The 27,509-nt window shown below is 27.7% G+C and overlaps 1 protein-coding gene across 2 annotated transcripts in view; it reads right to left on the reverse strand.

Annotated features, from left to right (window-relative positions):
- Window positions 1-375: 375 nt before the first annotated feature.
- Window positions 376-27,509, reverse strand: part of LOC100211364 (transmembrane protein 223) — a 66,395-nt gene continuing 39,261 nt past the window's right edge. For both annotated transcript variants that reach the window (XM_065791458.1, XM_065791459.1), the window contains 4 exons: window positions 17,305-17,353; window positions 7,061-7,137; window positions 4,944-5,071; window positions 376-656 (listed from right to left, as the gene is read on the reverse strand). In XM_065791458.1, coding sequence (XP_065647530.1) covers window positions 529-656; window positions 4,944-5,071; window positions 7,061-7,137; window positions 17,305-17,353 — 382 coding nt within the window. In that variant the 3' untranslated portion in view covers window positions 376-528. The remainder of the gene's footprint in view (window positions 657-4,943; window positions 5,072-7,060; window positions 7,138-17,304; window positions 17,354-27,509) is intronic.

Here is a 27,509-nt window from a genome sequence, read left to right on the forward strand (position 1 = left end):
TAAATAAAACAGTCCATAAACAAGAGTTAACAAGTTTTTGACAGAACCTGATGCGGAAAAAATTTATAAAAATGATCCTTATCGATCTTCATAAGATAAAAAAAGTCTTTTTTAGGTATTAACCTTTTGAAGCCTAACTAAGAAACAATTTAATTTTTTGAACTTAATTTATACACCTTTTGATCAAAACAAAACAAAAACAAAAAAAAAGCGTCATTTATCAAAAGGGTCATTATAAACGGTTCGTGCAAAACCAAAATTGAAAGAAAATCTTTTTCGCTTTCCTATAATAAAAGCATTTATTTTTCAAATTTTGTATAATATGCATTGCATATTACACAATAATACACTTGCATTGCAAGAGAAATTTAATGCTTCCTATTACAGGTATTTATTATACAAATTTAACATATAAACGATATAAACAACTCCATAATTTGTATAAATAAACAAAAATTGTCTTAAATATAAATTGTCTTGAATATTTAAAAACTTTAAAAAAGTTACTTATGTTCATAAAAAGTTATATTAAGTAAAAGTCCTTTTAATTCCAACTGTTTTGTCGTATAATGTTGGTTGTATAAATTCACCAGACTTATCCATAAGAAAATGAAACCTTCTTCCTTTTATCTTTAGAGGAATTTGTGAAACAATAGCTAAAAAAATAATTTTAATATTTTCTTAATTTTTATAAATGCAAAAAACCTTATTATTATATTATAATTCGAAATATAATTTCAATAAGAATAATTAAATTATTAATAAGACTCAATTTATATTACCAAAGGAAACTCAATTTAAGCAACTCTGTTTATTTTTAGGCGTTTAACAAAACAAAGAAAAGTTGCATCATCTTTATTCCTACGTGTTTAATAAAACAAAAAAAAGCCTTGAAGTAGCATCACCTTGGTGCAGTTGTAAATAACTAATTGAGATTTATTAAAGGTAGAGGGGGAAAAATAACATTTTCTTTTCTCCCATAAAATTCAAAACTTGTAATATGCTATTTAGAAGATCACCAAGAGGGAGGGGCAATTGAAGTAGTTTGCCCCGGGCATCACAGTCTATGGGCATCACATATACCTTAAAAAAAATTATTATTATGATAAAAAATTTCACTGATAACATATTTAAAGCTCAAGCAATTTTTGTATATTAATTTCGTTCTCCTATTAAACTTTGTTTACATTTAAAATGGGATAATCATTACTTTACAAGGTTTTCAATTTCCATTTGAATGCACGCGTTTTCATTGACCTTTTGTTTGCATAATAAAGTAAAGAGCGTTGAAAATTTTTTCCTATTTTACGTTATGTAAAAGTTCTTTTGGAGATAAAACAAAGCGATGGAAAGTAATTTTATAATGCATTCTTGACGTCACACTTTTTCTAGCTTCAAGAAAATTTAGCATTATTTATAATTTAAAAATCAAAATTATAAGTTATAATTGGATATAAATATATGGATTACTATTTTGATAGATTTTTTGTATGGAATTAGAATGCAATCAAATGTTGTTTAAGATCTTATGCATATCATATAAGCATCTTATTGCTAAGCACCAAGAAGAGGAAAAACGAATGCAAGCTCATTACTTACCCAGGAAATCACAGAATGAATTTATCTAGAAGTGCTGCAAATTAGTGTCTTGAGAAGATATTCGAGAAATCAATAAATCAATATATTTCACCATCATCACAGACAACACTCCCGATTTGTCCCACAGTGGTCAAATTACTTTTATTTTTCGCTTTTTGCCTTTCAGTGATAATTAGCTGTGGGAGGTCAAAAGTCCTTAAGTTAGAATAACTTGAAAGGAATAAGGGATCTGATATAAAAAAGTTGATATTGGATGTGCTGGAGGAGAATGAACTCAACATAAAAAATTGTCGTGGCCAAAGCTACAACAATGGCACTAATATGGCAGGTATTTAAAATGGAGTTCAAGCTTTGATTGAGCAGAATAATCCAAAAGCAACTTTCAATCCTTGCTCTGCTAACAGTTTGAGCTTGAGTGCAGCACACGCTATTGAACCATTGGCTCCTGCAAAATTTTATTTATGGAAATATTCAAAAGCTTTACAATCTGTTCAGCTACAGTCCAGTTTGTTGGAAAATTCTTCAGGAGGAGACAGGCCAATCATTACATAAACTTTTTGTTACACAATGGAGCTCAAAGATTGATGCAGTCAAGTAGTAATGAAGTGCATTATCTAATGAAACGAATGAATTCCTTTGAATTTTTTGTTTTCACTACTTTTTAGTTTAAAAGTTTGATGGCAGTTAACAACATAAATCTTCTGCTTCAATCCACTCAACTCACTTTCGATGATGAATCAAAGATTCTAAATGACCTTTTGATGGACCTGGATTGAACCCATTTGTCTTGGGACCTGATTTTGATAGAGGCAACAGAAGTTGCAAAGAAATTTGATGAAATCATGTTTTCTTGTGAAGAGAACGCGAAAAAAGAAGGTCTTCCCTGATGAAACTGCTAGTTACAGCCACGAAAAAGCATCAAAAAACTTTGAGTGTAATGACTTCAATGTTGCACTCGATAATCTGACTAATTAAATGAGATCAAGATTTAAAGTAATAGAAGAATGTAACAAGTTTTCCTTGATTTGGTCTTCACATAAATCTCAAACAGATGTACAAATAGGTTTAAAAGCTTAGAATTAGGCTTATGAAGACTTATGTTAAAACAAATTTTCTGATGAAGTTTGACTTTTTTTTTCGTAAGAAGAAATATTCTAGCCAGTTAAAAGCCTGTCAAATTTCTAAATGAAGTTTATGCAAAGGGGCTGCATTCAATATTTCCACAAGTGTGTTTCACTTAGAATCTTTCTAACATTGCCCATTTCAATATCTGAAGGTGAAAGATCTTTCAGCAAGTTAGCTATTATCAAAGATTATCTTCGTTTCACAATGGCCCAGGAGCGAATGTGCTACTTGATGATCCTTTCAATTAAATCAGATTTAGCTAATAATATTTCTTATGAAGAAGTTATTCCAAATTTTGCTGCTAAGATGGCCCGAAAGATGTGTGTGTCTATTGAAATTTGATTTTACCATAGTTTGTTTTTACAAACCAAAATTAATTGTGATTTTAGATTTTCTGTGAAAAAAGGCAAAAAATTACTATACTAATTTATTTGCTATTTATCATTATAAGACCTTAAGTATGATTTGGGATCATTAAACTTTTGGACCGGACTTGACAAAAGCTCTGGGCGAGCCTGCATATAACCAACCATTAACCATAACCGGCATGTCAGATTTTGTGATCATTTATTTTTGAATTTATATAGATCAATTTTCAGCCAGATTTTATGTATAGCTGATTTGATCGGTAATTTAACAAATACGTAAAACTGTATTTATTAGTTATTAAACTAATTAAACATGATTTAATGATCCACAGCTGTGTTCACATCTCTCCGTTAAGCTTAATGGTGCTTTTGCCTGAAATTTTGTTACAAAATTTTTTTAAAGAAATGACTAAACTTTATTTAAACTTGTTTAAATAAAACTAATAGTAAAACATTTATGTTTAAAAAATTATGTATTCAAAAAATTTTGTTATTAATATTGTTTAAATTTTTTTTTTGACTGACTAGAAGCTTTGTTAAGAAAAAATTTGTAAAAAAAAAATTATCATGTACATTTGCACAATTTTAATTTAGCTTTATGAAAGATTTTAAAGTAAGCTGACAATACAGATTCTGTAACTTTACCGGTGGATCAGTTCTGAACATTCTAAAAAATCTAAAAAATGACAATTGGTAAACTATAATCAGTTCCAGGAGTTCATATATCCAACATTTGATATAACCAACATTTCATATATTCAAATGTTGGATAAATAAACAAGTTCATATATCCAACATTTGAATAGCCATTAAAAAAAAAAAGTTTATTTATTCAAAATGGTTAATGAAAGAAAACTATGTTTATAAATGTCTACAGACATTGTTTCCATACAAATTATAAATTATGTTTATTAAGTTGCGGTCTGAAGAAATAATTTAATATACAAATTTCATATATAGGTATGGTTTCACTTTGTTTTGGATTGGGAGAAATATTCACTAACATATAATTTAATATACTAATTTCATATATAAGTATGATTTCAATTTGTTTTGGATTGGGAGAAATATTCAGTAATATAACCTCCATTACTGTCTTTTCTTTGTAACAATAGAATTTCATATAACCAACCAATCATAATGCTTTAAATACCATATGTATGTCATCAAAAGAGCAATTAAATATATAAAAACAGTTTAAAAATTTATGATCTAAAAGCATGACACTTAATGATACAATTGATTATACAAAAGATAAAATTTTATATTTTTTAGTTTATTTAAATAACTTTTTTATTACTTTTAAAAGATGGCAACATTAAAAACATTAAATATCGTATATATATATATATATATATATATATATATATATATATATATATATATATATATATATATATATATATATATATATATATATATATATACATATATAGATATGTTCTGACTATTTACTATATATACATATGTAGATATACACAATGAATGTATAATAGTTAAGTGTTACACAGTCCTAACATACAAGATGCAAAAAATAGGTTGCATAAATAATAAATTTGATTGGTCAAATGACTATAACTGAATTTTAATGTCATAACAAAATGATAAAAAGATTATTAAAGGGTTATACAAAGACAACCGTTTCTATGATAAATTGATTATTAATTTTATTAAGTTATATTTAATAAAATTAAATTTTTTCTAATAAATTTTTTTTTTATTAAAATTTAATTTTTTAAACAGCCATTGCTACAAAATTTAACTGTTTTAGAATTCTTCACAAAACTTAATTTTATTGAAAACTGCAATACAAACAAAAGATTAGTAAAAAAAAGAAAAGAATTATTAGACCTGTTCGATGTTGCACAGCAGAAATATTTTCTAATTCACAAATAACTGTGAAATATTTTCCAAATGGAGTAAATGTTTTGATCATAACATCTTTACCTCCTTTTAATAGTGTTATCGAAGAAACAGAACTAAAAAAACAAACCGCTGTATTAAAAATTAAACTAGAAAGAAAAATCTTTTTCATTTTTTGTGATTTAGTTAGTAATACTCTTGAAGTAAAAAAATTGAACAAGAAGACAAAAAAAAATAAAAAAGTACTTTGAGAATAAGCAAAACAGTTGACTACTAATTATAACTTTTGCAAGAGTGAAAGTCTTTTAAAATATGGAAAGTTTAACATAAAAAAAAACTTTTATTATAAAAACAGAAATTTATAATATTTATCACTTATAGAACTTGTTACTAATGTATACTACTAAGTATGGAAGAAATAGCAACTAGCTATGCTGATAATATTTAAAATTATAATAAATATCAGAAATAATAATTTCATGGCGTTATTACAAAATATGTGATGACTTGATCACAAAAACATTATATTTCTGGAAATTTAACTAAAAGACATTTAACAATTTTAGTATATTAGAATATATATATATATATATATATATATATATATATATATATATATATATATATATATATATATATATATATATATATATATATATTATTTGAAGCATTTGCAATTGCCTATTTTCTTATTCTGGAGTTAAAGTTTTAACATTCAAAATTCCTAACATACAAAAATAAATTAGTAAATTTTTTTTTACATTAGTTAAAATAGTCTCATAAAATAATTAGGAAAATTAAATAATGGGTAAAATTAATTAAAATGGCATTGAAAATCTTGGTAATAGTTATGCAACAATGTATCATAATATGTATTTTTGAATTATCTAAAAGAAAGCAGTGTGTAGAAGTATGAAGAAGTGTAATAAGTGTAAAAAGATAACAGTGTGTAGAAGTGTGAAGATGTGGTAGTGGTGTAGTGGTAGTAATGCGGTAGTGGTAGAGCGCTCGCTTCATAAGCGAGAGGTTCCGAGTTCGATTCTTGCCATGTCCCTGGTAGTACCGCACTCAACTTGTTTCTCAGCGCAGCGGCCTTGTTCGTCAAGGTTTGTGTTTCGGAGTTAGAGAGTTGAGAGAGGATTATAACCACAAGTAGCCTCTTCATCTGTAGTGGCCTTCTCGGCCTTGAGGAGGTGAATTATAAAAAAAAAAAAAAAAAAAAAAAAGATATGTAGCAAGAGCAAAAGATAACAGTGTGGGTTTTAATCATACTTTTGTTATTTCATTTTTTGATTTAAAAATTAAATTAAAAAAAAATCTTTTTAAAAAAAGTTCTACAAAATAATCTGCTCAGACAAATTTAAGACCTTTGGTTATATGTTGGCTGTTATTAGTTTACAGATTTTGGGGTTAATACCTAAAGATTTTTCTCTAAAACTGAAAGTTTTTTACATAAAAAGCAAGAAAAAAAATAAATAATAAGATTAAAAATTAAAAACTACTCCTCGTCAGACAAAGCTTATTTTAAAATAATTGCGAGTAATTTTTTATGACAACAAATATCAGCAAAAAATGCAAGCGCATATTTTTATATGGTTTTGAAGTTGATTAAAGTTGATTAAAATATTTTTACTTTTTAAGTTTTTTTGCATACAACAATTAGTATTTTAATCCTGTATTTGTATTACCTGGATTACCTGTTTTTTTTATACGAGTAATATTTGAAAGATATGCTAATTATAAGAGGCTAATTATAAGAAACATAATTCTTTTTGTTGCAGTAAGTTATTTTTTTTTTGAAAATTTTTTATGATCTAGTAAATTTGAGTTAATTCGCCCCTTAATATAACGTTATATAAATATAATATAGTAATATAAACAAAAATAAAATAAAAGTAAAAAAAAAAATTACAACAACAAAATTAAAATAAAAATGATTAAGGTGAAAAAAAAAAGATTTAAAACATGGAGGTTGAAAAAGTATAATGACCCACACTTTGGGAAGTTAAGAATAAAAAAGTTCCCAGTATCCCACAGAAATTATAACAACAAAATACAGAAAATTTTTCAAGATTGAATTAATTTTTAAAAAGTCTAATATTTACCGCAAATTAAATATAACAAGTGAGCCCAAAACTCCAGTTGATGCCAATGCAGCTAAAAAGGAAAATCCAATGCGATACTAAAAACAAAACAAAAAAACTCAATGTATAAAAACTGAACACACTACTCAAAAAACATGGATTATTAAAACATATTTATAGTAGATGGTTCTTGAAGCAATAGAGGGTGGTTCTTAAAGCAAGAGTAGGTGGTTCTTAAAACAATGATTAGTGGTTCTAAAAACAATGGTATGTGGTTCTTAAAACAATGTTAAAATAAAACATTCATTAAAGCCTCAAAATGTGTTTCATGTAATAAAATTTTCAGAAAAAACTACTCTTGTTTTCGAGATTAATATGTTTATATTCAAAAAGCAAAATACCGCCAAACAAAATTTTTAAACTTGAGTACCAGTTTAATCCAAACAATTACTGCCTAACCAAACCATTCAAAACCAAACCACTCCTGGTTTTCATTGCTTGCAGATTTTTTGGGAAAATTTCAAAATAAAGGAAACTGTTCAATCATGTCATAATATTGCAGCTGGAAACAATAAAGTTTTTTTCTAATATTTAATAATAGATTTTTGTACTTAGAAAAAAAAAAAAGATTTTTGTACTTAGAAAAATCTAATATTAAATATTAAAAGTATTTTTTCTTAAAAAAATCTAATATTATAAAAATATTTATAGACAAACTAAGCTTATCAACTCAATGACTGTGTCACTGTGATCACACTCAAAAGATGTGTCACTGCAATTACACTTAAAAGATGTGTCACTGTGATCACACTCAAAAGATGTGTCACTGTAATCACACTCAAAAGATGTGTCACTGTGATTTACTCAAAAGGCTAACTGAAAGCCACCAAATATAAACACCAAATATAAATGTCTATATATATATATATAATACTTGAATATATTTCTTATATATATGTCTATATAATATAAATGTCTATATATATATATATATATATATATATATATATATATATATATATATATATATATATATATATATATATATATATATATATATATATATATATATATATATAGGATAATAATTATATTAGGGTTATGATTTTTTAACTTTTTGTAAAATAATTAATCTTTTATGTCATAAATTGATGAACTTTTACTCAAAAGTAGTGAAAATGGGTAGCATTATGACTTTTGAAAGCCTAAAAGTTTCTTGGTACTTATGGAACTTTTTAGAATTTTCTTTAGCAGGATTAAGACTATATAAGCTGCCTTATTGAGCAATACTAATAATTAAATATAAATCTGTTTTCTCTAAATGGCATTCAAATAATATAGAAGTACAAAAGCACTTTTATTTATTAGTATTGCCTTTTAGAAATATATTCAAGTATTATTGTCAATGATAATGTCCTGTAAGAAAAGTGCTTCAACAACTGAAAGAAAAAAGACCAGGATGAAGAATCTCATAAAATTTTAGTAACACAGGAAAAGAATAACTGTTTCTATAGAATAACAATAACTGGAAGATAACAGCAGGATACCACTCAAAACCAAAATTGTTGGTTGCTATTTGTTCCTGTGAGAGTCCATCAAAAGGAGATGAGAACGCATAAAGCAAATTGAGTATTAAGTTTATGGCAACAATATATAAATAAAATAAATTTTTTACATTTATCAATTAAATACAGTACAGGCAAAACTGGATCAAGTGCTGAAGCCATATAATAAATGTGTAAAACAAAGAAAATATGATCCATTGAATATAGTTTTTGCCATTCACCATCTTATTTTGATACAAAAAAGATGTTGAATGGCTCTGTAGTGAGGACCAAAGATTATAAAATCTTTTGATTGAAAGCAAAGGATGTAGTGACCAAATGTACAATTACGATTAGAAATTTTATTAGATGATTATTGGAAAGTTTTGGAATTATTAACCATCAAAACTCAAAATTCCAAGAAGAAAATCAGTGTTCAGGACAAGCAATCAAGTCTTTAAGATCTTTTTGACATCTGTAAAAGAAAAGAGAATCTCCAGATCAGATTTATTTTGTATGACAAAGCATAAGATTTGCATATTATGCTTTAATTAAGCTGAATATTACACAATATTTTTTTGATATATACAGTAGCTTTTTGTACATGTAGAATTGTTAGGGTCTGTTGGGGTAATTTTGGTATAAAAAGTACCTATTTGCAACTTTTAAGTTATTCTATTTAATTTCCTTTGAATAAGTGGAGTCTATTTTTGTCCATCTTAGCATTGTGACCTTCTAAAATAGTTTTGTATAAAATTGGCCGTCATAAGCTTATTAGTAAAAAAATTCATGCCATTAGTTATTATCCCATGGATAGGGTAATAACTAATGGCGTTTATTATACCCAAATTACCCCATGGATGGGGTAATTAGGGTATAATAAACATTTTTTTAAGTAAAACATGCTTTTAACAGCCAATTTACCCAATTTACCCAACTTAGGTATAGTAGAAGTAAAATACTAGATGTAATAAAAAATTTGTATTAAAATCAAGCAAATCTTCAGGTTGTGTGGTTGTAATGGCAACCCTTAGCTTTCTTGCTGGTGATATCCTAGTTGATGGGAAGGTGAATATAAACAATCTGAATTATTAGAGGGTTTTATGACATTTCCAATATTATTCGATTGATTAGTTTCCTGAGCTTGAGCAATTCCAAGTTCAGAATCAATTTGGGTTGAAATTTTTGGGTTGAATTAAAACAATTTGCTTTCTCAAATGGTTGGGTTCACTGGGTAAATACCAGATCCATTAAAACTGTCTATTATGTGATAAGATTTGAATGAGACTTCTACAAGTTTCTTTAAAAGACTTGGAAAAATAGCTTTATCTACATTTTTAAGATATGACTCATGGTACCATGTCATATATTTTTCCAGTCATTTTTCATAGGAGCAAATACACCAATGTCTAGCAGTTGAAGAGCTTTCGACGTATGAGGCGGTAAACATAAAAGTATAATGCCATTATCTCTCGCTGTACGGGTAATGATGAATATGGAAGTCAAGTGACTTCCATGTTCATCAAATAATACTAAAACTGGCTTTTCAAGGTGTTTTTATTTTCTTGATAAATGCATTTAACCATTTTTAAAAATATAATCCTGCATCCAAACAAATTCTGTAACCCCACACAGCATACCTAACAGTTCTTCTTTAACCTAAGTAGATTGTAACTCTCCTTTTCCTTTATAAATAACACAAGATGGGTAGCATTCACCATCAGCACTTACTACAAAATGAACACTCTACTGGAGTCTGCCAGCACTTCCTGAAAGTGAATACGTTATCCTGGCACTTTTAGGAACAAATACTTTATCCTTAAATACTTTATAGAAGGATCAGTACCTAGGGCAGTTTCATCTGAATTAAATATTTTTTTTGGGCGTTCCTTTAAATCATTTTCATCCAGAACGTTTTATTAAATTTTAAAAAAGTCATCTACCACATATTTAGATTTAGGCGTTTGGTCCTTGCTTTAATTAGTATTTCAGAAGTTCTTCTTTTCATCTTCTTTCAAAATTTATAATGAAGTCATAACAGGGTGTATCAATTTTAAATGGTGTCTTCCTACCCACTGACTGTACATAAACGTGCACCATGTACTGCAAATCTTTTCTGTCTAGTGCATATCCATAATATGCTGTAAAAATCAAGGCATCTACTATCTCTCTTCTTAAAATAATATATCTCAGTAGCCCAAATTAATAAAAAATTAAAGTAACAATATGTAATGTATATATACCTAAATTAGTTATGTATACGTTACATATTGTTACTTTGATGTTTTTGTTATTAATTTAATGACTTTAGTACATAACCTATCAAATTATTAGAAGAGTCGTGGTCAGTGTTGCAAATACAATTTTGGTGTTTGTTTTTATGTTACAGTTTTTTATGTGTTCTATAAGCACATGTGCAACACATTTATGATAATATTTATCTGGATATATAATTACTAATTTTTATACAGAAAATAAAATTTATACCCACATTACCTCACTACCCCAAATTACCCTATTTAAACTTAAAATTTTAAATTTATTTTTAATTTAGAGTATTATGATGTAACAATTAACTGTAAAATGCTTAAACCTACATAATAGCTCTCAAATTAGAATTAAAAAATCTTAACAATGTTTGAAATTTTATCCATATGAATATGGCAAATTCAAATTTTTTGATTATAGGTGATCTTTTCCACAAGAAAATTGAATTAATGTTATTTTCATCACAAATATCAAGAGCAAATAAAATAAAACTAAAAAAAGTAGCCTTCTAGACTGTAGTGGCCTTTCTGGAGCCTTCTGGGGCCTAAGAGCTAAACTACTATATATATATATACAGTGGCGGCAAAAAGTCATGCACCCAACTGAAAAATAACACTTTTTTACTATTTACACATATAAATTTTATTTAAAAACACTAATAACTGTCCCAAATGTTAGCAACATGAAATATAAATGTTCTAAAAATAAAAATAATGATATGTTTAATATTTTGTATGACCGCCTTTAGCTTTGAGGACATGCATGATATGCCGTGGCATGGACTCGACCAATGAATGTAAGGTTTCTGGGGTGATGCTTGCTTTCCCAGGCTTCATTCAAACACCTCCACAAATCTTCCCAACCAGTGGGTTTGGATACCTGCAGCTTTCGGAAGATGATCTCCCACAGATATTCAAAGGGATTGAGGTCAGGGCTCTGAGGAGGCCACTCCAAGACTCGTACATATTTGGAGGTTAAGAAATCACATACCCGCTTAGCTTTGTGACAGGGTGCGTTGTCCTGCTGAAAGACAAACTCACCTTGTCTGCCAAATAAAGTACCAACTGAAGGGAGCATGTGATCTCTTAGGACTTCCAATGTACTGGTCCTGGTTCATTGCACCTACACAGCGGTACAATTGACCTATCCCGGATCATGACACGCAACCCCAAACCATGATAGGCCCTCCTCCGTGCTTCACAGTAGCATTAATCCAACTGCTGTGGTATCTTTCACCCACTCTTCTCCTCACTAAAACTATCTTCCCACCACTAAACACTTGAAAACTGCTCTCATCACTCCAGAGAACCTGTTTCCATTAATCGATGGCCCAGCCACGATGTATCAATGCAAATGCTCTCCGCCTCCGGCAGTGATCACAAGTTAACAGTGGCTTCTTTGCAGCCACACAAGTGTTTAAACCAGCTTTCTGCAGCCTGGCTCTAACAGTCCTAACAGCCAGCCTGATTCTATATAGTCTATACAGCCTGGCAGCTATATCAGGGTTAGCTGACCGCCTATCCGCTAAGCTCATTCGGACAAGAAAACGATCTTCTCTAGTCGACGTCTTCTTCGGACGACTACTGTGGGATCTATCAGCCACCAATCCTGTCTCGCTGTATTTCCTTATCAGCCTAGTTACTTTTGACTTGCTTATTCCCATTTTCTGAGCCACTGCAACAAAAGTCAACCCATTCCTGACCTGCACAACCACCTCCGGCTGCTCCTCCGCAGTCAGCTTCTTCGCGCCAGTCATAATAATAATTTTATAAAAATAAATCTAAAATAAAAAAATTGTTTTATAATACCAAGTAATATGAAATACATGATTAAACAATATTTAGAATGAAAAATAATACCAAATAAATGCTAAGCAAGTAAAATTTGTGACCCCCAATGTCAAGTCTTAATTGCACAATTAGGCCCATCATATTAACCTCCATTTTCCAAAATAAAACAATAAATAATGCAACCAATGTAAAAATTAATTATCCAACATTATAAAACAATTAATATCCACTAAAAACCGAAAAACAAATACTAAATAACATGGACTGGTAAGTTACAAGCCCAAAATACAAATAAATAAAGTATTATCAAATATATCAATTGTAAACAAAATTCAAAAGGACATCAGCTGATCGCATAAATTAACATCTAAATTACCACAAAGTTACTAAAAATTAAAAGTCACAAAAAATTTAAAGTTCCTACACAAAGTAAACAACCTTGACATTAAAGAACTTGAAGTCTGGTTGTTTTTATTTTTAAAACCTATTCTAAAATCAAAATTTTGTTGTAAAAGTTGCTGGGTGCATGACTTTCTGCCGCCACTGTATATATATATATATATATATATATATATATATATATATATATATATATATATATATATATATATATATATATACATATATACATATATATATACATATATACATATATATATATATATATATATATATATATATATATATATATATATATATATATATTATAAAATATTTTTTTAAATTACTGGCAATAAACTTTCTACAGCGGAAACGTTTAAAGTCAAAAAATGTTCTGGAGGAGCAACCTACGGAAATTTTGTTGAAGATCCGAAGAGATGAATATTTAGTTGTAGAAACGTGTAGTTTAGAACTTTTCTAAGTACTTACCTTGAGTTGAAAATTTATTACAGATTAATTCATTTTAATTAAATGCAAATTTTTTATTAATTTTAATTTCAAGTTTCCAAAGTTTGTTATTGAGCTAATTAGAAACGATATAGGAAGTTCTATTGGATGAAAAAATGCACTTATGCTTTATTTATCAGGACTATTTATAGATCCAAAAATCAGATCAGCTTTAGTTTTAGACAAACTCAAAATGGACAGGCAAAAGAAATTTATCCACTTAAAATTTATGCAGAGATTATTTGAGATTAAAAATTTTAAAAAAAGTGGTCAAACTATAAACAGAATTAATAAAAGTCAAGAAATTAACATTGATGCTTGAATATGGCATGAGCTTAATTATTTTTGATAAAGTCAGATGAACCAACAACAAAATCCATCAAAGATTTTTTTTCTTATTGAGAAAGTGTTTAGAGATCATATATTTGTTTCAGAGGTTTCTCATATTATTTATGGTAAGGAAACAAATCAAATCATATTGAGGATAAAATTCTTATCAGAAAGCATCAAAAAAGTTTCATGTTTAAATATTTTTTCATGTCTAAATAAATTTATGTTATAAGAATTTACATATTGAATTTCTGAATAATTCTTGTAATTATTTAATATTTAAAGTCATTTTTTTTCAAAGTTCATTTATCCAATTTTTCTTATTTTTTCTTCCATTTACAAAAATACAAAATTTGTATAGATTTTCTATATTTAAATCAACACAACTTTCTATAGGCTCTTGAAACAAATGGTCTTGGAATTCTAACTACAAAAAGTCTATAGAATATTGTACTGAATAGCATTAGGTAGTCTAAAGAAATGTCTGTTTCTATAGGCCATTTGTTTCAAAAGCCTATAGAAAATAGTATTGATTATTTTTATAGAAAAACTATACAAATTTTGTTATGGGGAAGAGTAAAAAATTAATGACAATTTCATTTTTTTACTTTCAAATTGTATTCTTAACAGTTTAAATACTGTTTGAACAGTTTTATTTCTTGTGGTTGACTCTGATTTGCCAAATATTCTGAAGCAACAAAAGATTCTTCATCAGAATCGGAACAATCCAAGTCCAAATCCATGAGAAAATGGGATTTAAAACTTCAGTTTATTAACTTTGATGTTTTTGAAACTTAAACTCAAAAACACTTTGTTTTTGGCAACTTTTTATGTCTTATAAAATGTTATTGATCCGGACAATAAAGTTCTAAAAATAAACTCAGAGCATAGATATCTACAAAATTTGATGCAGAAAAGTTTTACAAAATTGAATTTAAAAATATTTTATGACTCTAAATTTAGAGCTGTAAAAATTCTTAGAGTAAAATTTCTGCCGGTCAAAAGTTTTATAACATCGACCCCTGGTAGTTAAAGAAATATGACTCCGAGTTAAAAATACTATGCAGTGTTCACTTTGATAACATTTAAGTTGTATATAAAAAATTTGTTTTCATAGCAACATTTTGATACCAACTCATTTCTTTTCTTAATTTTGATGTTATTATGTGATATTTTTCACTTAGGCAAAGGTTGCATAACTTTCCTCTGGGTTTCAACGGTGGTACTTTATCAATAATTTTTCATCTTATAATAGGATTTGTATATCCCTTTTTTAAATTTCCCACAGAAACTTGAAAAGCTCTGTTGAATTTGCTTTGCTTTCATATTGGAATGAGTTTTTGCATTTGTACCAACGGTCTTTAAAAGTATTCTCTGTTAGTCTGATATAATTGAATCTGCGGTTAAGTTTTACCATTACAGCAGTATGCTATATTTTTTTGGAGACATTTTCCTTCCAATGGGCATTGCAATGTTTGCTGGCAGCTGCATTGTTGGTTGGTTGAGGTGTTAGTACTAGATACAATTTTTATTGTGAGCAGCGATAATACTTATGATGTTAGGAAAACAGCTGTAGCTTACTTTTAAGCTGCTTTTGTTGAAGATTTCGGAAAGTGTTTCTCAACTAAAATTAAGAAAATTCTTGCAACGTTAGTTCTTATGTTTAGTGCAAAAGGAGGGTTAAACCATATAATGTAGTGTAGTGTAGTGATCTTGATTTTGATTTTATTGCGGTATGATTTTATAAAAGGTTGTTTCTTGATAACCATTAGACGCCAAGGTATTATCATAAAATGGTGCAGCTTTGTCAAGAACGTCTTTTTTGGATGAAATACTGCTAATTCGTTTGGATAACATCATTGGTATGGACTTGATAATATTAGGAGGGTGGTTAAAATTTATGTTAATGTAGACCATACAGAAAACCAGATCACCTGGTTTTCTGTATGGTTGAAAAGAACAATCCGATAAATTAAACATCTAAAAAATTTACAATCTTCAAGTTTGATTTTACTGTTAATTCTAGATTGAATTTATCCTTAAAAAGGATGACAAAATTTTTCTTTATTCTTTCTGATTCTGGTCCATTGACCTTATAAAAACAGAAGCAAAATCACCATCTCTATACAATCCATTAGATTGTCATCCATATATGTTGCTTAAAGTACGCAAGATAGTAAGACCAACAAGCTCGCACAACTCGGCCCCTTCAAAACTTCCCATTGTGACATCAAATTTTGGGTCACCAAATCTCTTAACCCACATAATTGATTTATAAGAAGGCTATCACAAAGAATGAAAACATCAAGTGTTATGTTCGATATTTCTGCGTATTGCTTAGCGTGATGTAAAGATTCATGAAGTAGTTTTTGCGAGATTGATGGAGAAAACTTGTTAATGACAAACTGAATAAAAAATTTTTTGTCATGAATATTACTAAACCATTTTATTACGCCGTCTGTGTTATGCCATTGGTTTACAAACGTGGCTTTTCTCACTATATTATTGATATTTTTAAGATAAATCAAAAAAAAAAGTGAGTAAAATTTATCTTGAAAATATCAATAATATAGTGAGAAAAACCAATTTGTAAACCAATAGAATATATAAAAATATTATATATATATATATAAATATATATATATATATATATATATATATATATATATATATATATATATATATACATGTGCATATATTTGTATAGGTATACATAGATAATATATATATAATATATATATAAAATATTTTATATTTATAACACACATATATATATATATATATATATATATATATATATATATATATATATATATATATATATATATATATATATATATGCATATATATATATATACACATGTGCATATATTTGTATAGGTATACATATATAATATATATATAATATATATATAAAATATTTTATATTTATAACACAAATATATATATATATATATATATATGAAGACCTCAGTGGAAAAACCGGCGTTGTCACATTTAAAAAGTATTGAGAAAGTATTTGTTGATCTTTAATAAATGTCTTTATTTAAAGCAAAGAGAAAAATATTTTTGTATAAAAAATTACAAAATGTTTTGTTTTGAATAAATTTTAAATAAAATAATTATAATATAAACTTTTTTAAATTGCTTAGTTTCATTTGCTTTAAATAAAGACTTTTATTAATGATCAATAAATACTTTCTCAATACTTTTTAAATGTGACAACGCCGGTTTTTCCACTGAGGTCTTCATATATATATATATATATATATATATATATATATATATATATATATATATATATATATATATATATATATATATATATATATATATATATATATATATATATATATATATATATATATATATATATATATATATATATATATATATATATATATATATATATATATATATATATATAAATCAGCAAATAAATTACTTTTAAGTCTGCACGTGGCAACTTATTGTCTACTTTCCCTTCTAAATTTCTAAAAAAAAAAAAAATTAGATCTATAATGTAAATATATTTGGAAAAATTCATCTTTAGAATATAGAAAAGTCTATAAATATTATAATTTTTAAAAGAAAATACTAACAGTTCAAATATGAAACATTACAAACCACGGAGAAAAAATTAACAACAATCAATAAAAGCATTAAACGCATTGCAAAAATGTATCTGTTCTTTCTAACTTAGTAGTTTTTTGTAGTTTCGTGCTAAATTAATTGCATGAATACGGTTTTTATTTTTGTGAATTTTTGAATAGTTGGTAAGCCTAATTTAAATTACTTATTAATTTTTACTTATTAACTTATTAGTTTCTATGATATTAGAAACTAAACTAAATTTAATATTAGGATATTTTGCAGCAGCAACTTAATTACTTAAATGTTGATTTCAAAAGAAAAATTATTAAGTAAAAATTGATGAAAAATACACAAAAAAACAAACAATTTTTTTAAAAATAATTAAATTTTTTTTTACCCATAACAGATTTTTTACAAACACAAATATTGATTGTTAAACTCTAACATGCATTGTTAGAGTTTCCTATTTCTATTTTAATATAGCTTGCATAAAGCGATGCTAATAATATCATACTGAAAGCAATTTGCATTTTGCTAATAGCGTTTTTTCTTAAAAATATACGTATCATAAATTAAATAAGGATTTGGGTTTGAGCAATAAAATCTTGATATGAAAAACATTTGTAAAGGTAAAAAAAAGAAAGATTTCTTTTCATTATTTTTTTATTTTTTCACAATTTTTTTTTTCTGCTTTGTCTGGAATAAAGTCAGCATTTTAAAAGTTGTGTCAAATATTATAAGAATAGGGTCAAAAGTCAGAAGAAGCAAATAATAATTGTCTATTTATAGCTAAATCATCGGCAAATCTTTTTTTAGCCACTTTAAAAGTGAGATTACCAGGAATATCATTTGCATAGATGAGAAACAACATAAGCAGGCCCAAGGATTAAACCTTGTGGCACACCAAAAGTTACTGTAAATAAAGGAAAGTGTTGTCCATTAAAGACAACTTTAATACTGCTGTTAAAAAGAAATAATTCAATAATTTTCCAAAGACACTGCAAGAAGCCAGTTTAGGAGACGACCAGTATGCCAGACTTTATCGAGATCCTTTGATAAGTCAAGAGCAATAGCCCTTGCCTTTCCTATCTAATGCATAATAGAACCTTTCTGTTATAACGGTTAGGAACTGCTGGGTTGTTTTTCTCAAAATACAGACTTTCTGTATTTTGAAAAGATATATTTACTTGGATATAAATGAAAAGTCTTTGGGATCATTGTGTATATGTGTGTGTTGAATATTTAACTTTGTAAAAAGGTAGCAAAATAAGTGTTTTTAAACTGGAAACAATAATCCGTTGACAAGAATCACAAAACCATCTCAATGACTGTTATTTTTTAGTGTCAACATAGAAGGCATTAACACTAAAAATCAAACTAAATGTCAATATCCTAGTAATTCTTGTGATCAATATCCAGTGCAACATTCACCAAATTCCTTAGCACCTTAAGATATGTTAAACCCTTAGTACAAGACAACAAAGAACCAGGCTCATCAGAAAATGATCCTAATTTTGAAAATATTCAACAAACCAACATGTTATTTTTACTAGTAATCATGAAAGTGAAAAAGAATTACAAAGTTTTTTATGAATATATTTCACAAATAAATAGATGTTTCTCTTTTCAATTTTGTTTTAGTTGTGCCAATGATGCAAAATTCAAAACTAATTTATGATAGTTTTATATTTGAACCCTCAAAGCAATTTTGTAACAATGATGTTTAAATGAAAAACAGAGTGAGGATCTAACATAATTTAACATAACTTTTATATTAGATTTACATAACTTTTGTAATTATATAACTTTTATTATTTACCGATATGTTTGCAAGCTATGTTCAATGACGCATAAATTACTTTATGAAAATTTATAAGCTTAAGACCAAGACATTTGGGCTCAAGACCAAGACCAAGACTTAAGATTTCTAGACCAATAACAAAGCCAAGACATCAAAAGGTCAACCCAAGACCAAGACCAAGACCAAGACTTTGAAAGTTTTCACAAGAACAAGACTATAATTTTAGGCCTTTAGTTGATGTAGCATTTTATCAGTTATACACATTACTATTATAATTCTATTATAAAACGTCATGACACATGTATAATATAACTATGTCATTGTATATATAGTGCACTGTTGCAGTCTACAAAAGATATCTTTAATAATGGCGGAAAACTAACTTGTATTGTTAAAAAAAAAATGTACAAAAAAAAAAAAAAAAGTGCAAGACATGGTCTTCTAGAAAGACAGGCCTTGACAACGCGCTGAAATTTTTATTGACTGGAGACCGAGTGAAGCCCTAATAAGTAAAGTGGATCCAGACAAGGAGAGCAAAAAACTATAATAATAACAATATATAAGAGCTTTCATAAAAGTAAAACAACAATAAAGTTAATAAACTATAATATACTTCTTATATATTATAACAAAATTTAAATAAAAACTCATTTTCATGATAGTTTTAAAACCTTTGGCCTGGACTTCTTGGAGTATCTTGGAGATTTTATTATTGCTAGATATTTTAGAAATAAAATTGCTAAAGTGCGGCTATGTCGGTCATAAATACCAAATTAAAATTTGTTTGATACAGATAAGAATTGCTTTATCAAAAATATTCAACAAAATTCATCTGATAACTGCTCAAGTAAAACCAAACAAAAGATGCACCATTAAACAATATTGTCAAAGGGAATAACAAGACCTCCTCTATCCAAGTCGTTAATGCAGGCACCACATTTTTTATAATAAAATTGTGTATCAGTATAATCATAATCAGCAATATATATAATTGAAAGTAATGATTCTGCTTGAACTTTATCCTCGAGTTCTGGTAAGTTATCAAAAATTCCGCACTCCTGCTCATTTAAACTTCGAAAACAGTTTTTACAGGAATGACCATTGGTACAATCATCAAAACTATCCATTTCTAACTGTAAAGAAAGTTTTGCATGTTGGATTCTTTTCCTATGACAGATTGAGCAGTAATAAAATAGGTTCCTCCAGAACTCTGGCGAAGCTTGCTAAAAGTTTTCTCTAATGGATCAGTTGTGAACTACCCTAGAATAACATAATCATTTCCACAATCAAAAAGATATTTTGCAATGTTGACTAATCCCCTACACACATGAGAAATACATTCAGAGGTATTTTTTGTAAGCTGCTTAATACATTTTGCGCCTGATTTTTTCATTTTTTCAACCATATCTGCCACATCTAATAAGAACAGCTGGCTTTTGTCTTTGTGTGATCTCATAACTGCACGGTATTCATCTTTATAACGAATATCTGCTTTAACAGCTTTCACATTACAAATTTTCTGAAACTTTACAAATATAGAAATAAATTTGGTGCCAATAACTTCATCTTTTTTAACGGATGGATGATTTTTAAGTGCAGCAACTGTTTCATCACAGAAAACTCATAAACAAGCGTCAACTTTCTGTCACTTAATTGGTTTTGAAGAAATGGAAATTTCATTTAATTTGCTAAGTTTCAAAAGATTAGCAGATTCCAACTCATAAAGATTTACTAAATCACTCCATTTTGCTACATGTTTGTTACCTTCAAACTCAAAAACTAATTCTCCGCTTTTTTCAGTTAACCAATTATTAGGAACACACTTCATGACATGAACATAATCAAACAACAAAAATGTGTTTTCATTATCTCCGCACAAAGGTTTTTCTTCAATTTTATTCATCATTTTAAAAAACTTTTGATTTACTCTATTTCCATCAGTTTGACAACAGTTTTGCATTGGGTTGATTGTTGTTTCAATAATTTTTTTACATTTGTTTAAAAAGAAAATCAGAATCTAAGTGACTGATTGAAATCATTTTTACTAAAAACTCTGGTCCATCAAATAAACATTTTACCATTATAGCCAACTTAGTTTTTGCAAGGACATCTATGAACCGACAGAATTTCTAAATAATACACCTCCATAAGTTAATGTGGATTTAATACAAACTTCATCAACCAGTGATATACATTTATGTTGTGTATTTTCAATACTCATCATAACATTTTTCAAAAATTCCAGACAATCTTGTGATACGACTTTTGAAGTGATTCTTGTCTATGTTCTAATGCTGGGTAATTTATAATAATTAGAAACTTGGCTGTACAGAGACCTAGATATAGCAAAATATTCAAAGGCTCGAGTAATTATATAGGAGAGTAAGTAAATTCACAAACTTTCTTTTGAGACATACAGTCCATATGTTCAAGTAATACATTTTTTTTATGGCAAACATCTTTATTTTTTAAGTAATGTATGATTTCATCAAAAACTGACCAATACTTACAACATGATGATATTAAAATAAGAATCCTGCAAGATGACCCAAGTTGAAACAAAGTTAATGTTAAATCCCTGTTAATGATAACTAAAAACTTTGGAATACCACATACAAATTCTTTTAACTTAATGTAAACAACATCATTATTGTCATTTATGTTGTATACAATAAGATCATTACTACTAAGAGTCTCTCTTTTATGCTATCAAATTGAAAAAAATCATGTTCTCAAAAGCTATCTAGTTCATCTGATGTTGATTTCTTATACCCGATGATGACAATTTTGTTGTTCTGGGTTTAGAAAAAGGTAAACTAAGACAGCTAGCTGGTATGTTAGAAAAGACAGTCGGTGGTTCTGTAGGACATTCTCCCCCATGATAAAATATCAAAGATTTGCAATCTATAGGCCAATGAAGTTGGCACATCACAGTGTACTTATTTACAATCAGATTTTTTCTTGGGATAGCTTTTATCCACTTTTCTTTGATAACTTTTTGTTAGATAAATATGTTGCACTTTAAAAAAAGATTAACCTTAAACTGCCATTTCTTTGTTGCAGATTAAATAAGGCTACACAGTCACTTAAAATTTGTGTTTAGACTAATTGCTGTTGATTATAACCATCGCAAAACAAAAATATTTCATTCAATGTAAATCTATCCATATAGAATGGGCCTCCAGTCAAAAGATATTTTATCGCAATGTCAAGGCCTGTATTTCTAGAAGGCCATGGTGCAAGACCATCACACTGAGAAACTAAGAATAGCACACATATAGCAGACATGCTTTAGTGCATCAAGTTTAAACATTCTATTTAAGTACTTTATGTACTTAAAGTGAAATAGACAATTATGCATCACTTGAATTCACAATTTATATTTTGACAATCTAACAAAGACTAGTATGCTAGGATATATAGTACACATCTTTCTGGATAAATTCTTCATGAAAGCGGGAAATTGCGGTGATTAACAATTTATTATCATTTACTTATTTATCCATTTTATTGATGTTTTTGTAAGGATTAAGACCATAACATAAATATATAAGTACATATCAAGTATACAAGGAATCAGGTGAATGTTGCACTGGATGTTGCACACAAGAATTACTAGGATATTGATATTTAGTGTCAATGTTTGCGCTAAAAAATAACAGCCATTAAAATGATTTTGTAATTCTTGACGAAGGATTATTGTTTCCAACTAAAAACACTTATTTTGTTACCTTTCCACAAAGTTGATACGTACTTGCATAGTACATATCAACTTTGTGGAAAGGTAACAAAATAAGAAGTTTTTTAAATTACGAAACTTTAGATACTTTGCAAGTATCTAAAGTTTCATAATTTAAAAAACTTCTTATTTTAGTAGCAAAAAGTCCTAGACTAGAAAAAGCTCTCTCAGCTTCTACGGATCTAGGAGGAATTATTTAAAGAGCTTTAAAAAGTAAACCTAAATACTTTAGGTTTACTTTTTAAAGCTATTTAAATAGCTTTGTTAGCTTCAAAACCTTTTGAACTAGGTTTGTTCTAATTCCTGATGGTCCAGTTTTATGTCTGATTGTTCAATAAAAAGTTAAATAATTGAATTCAATTCATTTTTGACTTTTTACTATTACTTTTTATTATTATTATTATTAATAGAATTGTTATTTTCGATAAAAATAACAATTCTATTAATAATAATAATATTAATAATATTAATGGTAATAATAACAACAATAGCAACAATAATAATAATGAAAACAATAATAAAAAACACCAATATTTGTAATAGTGAGAGTTGGAAATAGAATAGTGATATTAATTGGAGAAAAAGTTAGGAAAGAGCAAGTATTAATAGTAATAAATCAGCATTGAAATGAAGAAAGTAGTAGAAAAGAATTTTAGAAAAGATCAAGTATTAGTAGTTATAGACTAGCATTGAAGTGAATAAGGTTAAGATGGATAGTAGATAGTTAGCAGTAGAGTAGCATAGAAATTAGGAAGAATACTTATTTAATAAAAAATTAAATTGACTATATTTGAATTTGGAAAATGTAGGCAGAGATATTAACTGTGAGGAAAGACTATTCCATGTGCATTTGCTTTGATATTGGTATGACATCAAGCTTATTTTAGTTAGAGGAATCAATATTCATATCAAGCAGAGCTATTTTTACTTCTCTTTGCACCTCCAAAAATCGTTCAAGCATATTAATAGTACTGCTCCATCTTGCCTTTTAATCACAAGTCAAAACTTTTTCTTTTCCAAACTTTTCAATTACATTTTGTTGAAGTTTATCATAATTGATTACTGATGATCTACAAAAATGTTTAACCAATTTTCTTATTTTTGCCACAGTTTCTTAATATTTAAGTTTCAATAATGGAATAGAGTCTTCACTAACTGCATAAACAATTTGAATATCATTACCAACTTCAGTCCCATCTTCATCATCACTGTAACTTTAATCATAATCTATGGCTTCCATATCACCATTAACAGGGTTATTATCAAAACCTTGTGCATCAACTTTGTTTTTTGTAAAGAGCACACCATTTACACATAGATGAATAGCGTGGTTGAAACACATTTGATGTTCAGGTTAAGCATAACGACCATTTTTTTTCATTAAGCTAAGCTCCATCAGTAACAGAAGCTACAATGACTTAGTCCAAATTCAAACCAAATGAATTGAGCTTATCACTGATCAATTTAATAGCTTTTGCTGGCATTGTACCTTGGATTCTTAACATTCCAATTGATTGAAATCCTTCATTATAATGTAGATTTAAGTTTATATATCTTCTGTTTTTTACTGCAGTATACTCATCAAATGTAAGACAGCAGTATACTCTATATATGTACTATAAGTGTAATGTACTATATATGTACTATAAATGTAACATATATAATATATATGTACTATAAATGTAATAAACTGCTATAAATGTAAGACTGCAGTATACTCATCAAAGGTAAATTTAACGTTTATCTTCAAGTTTTATTTTCAAAGAACTTATAACTTGTTTCTTGACTAGCCTAAAATATTTAATGTCAAAATTGCAAATGGTTTGAGGGATTTGGTATTCCTGGGCAAGAAATGCTGATCGCTTTCACTTTTAGCAATGGTGTGAACACTGATTCCATCAATAGCTGATAGTTGACTCAAAATTTCAGGTAGAGTTTTATAGTCATCCTTGAAAAAACTTTCAATTCGTGGTATCTTGGCAGCAGAAATGTTTGCTGCTGCCAAGATACCACAATGTTTGAGCGCAGACTCATTACATTTAAAAATTTCAATTTTGTGTTTTGTTTTTAAATGCCTTGTAATAGCTGTTGTTGTTGAGCCAGGTGTTTTGAAAATAATTTTACAGATTTTACACTTTAAACTCAGTAATTCTTCCCAAAATTCGAAATAGCCCCATGCCTCAGATCTTCTAGTTGTGCTTTAAACTTATTTTTTATTTCGTACTAAAAACTTTTATTAGCTCATCAAAGCATTTATTAACTTGTGCTTTTTTTTTAATTTAGAAATTTTAATGATCTATTTTATGAGTCACCATCACCATGATATTTCTTTAACAATTAAAAGTATCTAACGCATAAATCTATTTTGATTTTTAAACATAAAAGTGACGTTCTAAACCATTTGTTTATATAATCCATTTGTGACATAAACTTTAAAAGTGTTACTTTAAAAAAAAAGTGCACAACAAAAATTAAGAGTTATGAAAACTAAAAAAGTCAGTTAAAAAAAGAATTTGGTTTAACTGTTAAATAATGATAATAGAGAAACTTATTTTCATATACATGTTCGAACTTTTAAAGAAAAAAAAATCGAACTTGAACTTCTTAAAAAATAGCAGAAGCTCGAACTTTGAACCTGAACATGTTCGAACTGGAAGCCCACCTAAAAAGTTTACAGTTGTTTGTCTAGTAATATTTATATTATTAATTTTAAGATTAGGTGATTTTAAAGGAAGGTTTCCTGTTTTGGTTGGTTTGTGAAATAGAATAAACTTAGTTTTGTTAACGTTAAGTGAAAGTGTAATATACTTTTTTTCACAGATTCTAAAATTAAAAACTACAATTTTTCTGTAAATTAGGCAAAAGAAATCAGGAAGAAAAATTGTTCACAGCCTAAGAGTTTGATAGATGATATACCCTACAGTGAACCTATAGACACAATTTTTAGCAAAGACTCTTTGATTGAATCTGATTTTGATCCAAGTGATTGGTATCACATGACTGAATTAAGAATGCTTCATTTTTGGAAATAAGTGACCAATGACAAAACTAATAGACCTGATAATCCTCTTTTCAAAAAGTTAAAAACTATTTTTGAAGAGCCTAATTTTAATTATAATCCAGTTCAACTGATAGGATTTGATTGAAATAAGGTTATAAGCTTTCTTTTAAAAAAGACAGTTGGTAAACCAGATGATAGAAGTAAGCTTGCAGAATTAGTTGTCACTTATTTATCCCCTTTTACATATAAAATAAGAAAAACTGGTGCTCACCATGCAAGATTTTTAGGAAAAGCAATTTATTATCTAAACTTTCAACTTCTATCCAATCAACTTGCATTTGTTTAAAAAAATGATAAACTGAAAACTGAAATTAGGCTTACAACAGAATTTATTGATTGCTTTTATGTAAAATGGTATCTACAACCTGAGGTTATCATTAAACCTCTGTTTCTTGATCTTATGATCATACATCAAATGCATCTGTACAAGAATGTATGTACAAACCCAATTGTTGTTGATGTTTCATTAGAGTTTCAGTATAAATATTGTTGGGTATTTGGAATCAACCATGATACCTCTAGCTTTGCTTGATGATAAGTTAACATTAGAGAAGGAAAAAATTACAAACACAATCTGTCAATTGATATGTCTAACTCTGACTATTATAAGCCTGAGAACAAACTAAAAGTCGATATCGAGGAAATTTCTAAAAAAGATAGAAATATTGGTAAAAAGCCACCATCTTTATCTGTCTTGATTAACCACTTTTCTTACCTGATTTTTGACACGAATGGGCTTGATAAGCAACAAGTTAAAGACTGGCTCTCACTTCCACCAAACTATTGGCATACTCAGTTATACTTCAAAAGTTTTCAAAAATATTTTGAAACTTTGATTTTTGAAAATGACCATTCAGAATGTTCTATAGGTATGATGGGACAGTGTATTCATAGATATTTCAATAAAATTGAAAAACACAACAGACTGCTCACAGTTGACACAGTTTGATCTGTATTCAGATCGCCAAAACAAAAATCCAGTACAATTTCAAAAAGTAAATTTAATGATGGCCTTGGTGTGATACAGAAAAAAATAAAGAGATAAACTTGATAAATTAATTAGTTGTCAATTTTTTTTTATGTTTGGTAATAATTTGAAATATATATTTCAAATATATATTTATCTTTTTATTTACTCTTACTCATTTTGATTTTTCAGTAAATAGCAGATTTTTAAATATAGCCTACTGACATTGTAGTGGTGACAGCCAAATACTTTTTTGGTAAAAGTTCATTGCCCCTCATGCACGAGGGGGCAGTGAACTTCTGTTTTCCCCTCAGGCTTGTTTTGAGAACAAGCAAAAGGGTCTGTGTGTTTATATATACAAACAGGGCTATTAATTTGTTATATATATATATATATATATATATATATATATATATATATATATATATATATATATACATATATATATACATATATATATAAATTATCTTAGTGTATTCTACAGAGTG

Source organism: Hydra vulgaris, chromosome 02 (genome assembly GCF_038396675.1).
Source record: "Hydra vulgaris chromosome 02, alternate assembly HydraT2T_AEP".
In the NCBI taxonomy this organism is placed as follows: Eukaryota; Metazoa; Cnidaria; class Hydrozoa; order Anthoathecata; family Hydridae; genus Hydra; species Hydra vulgaris.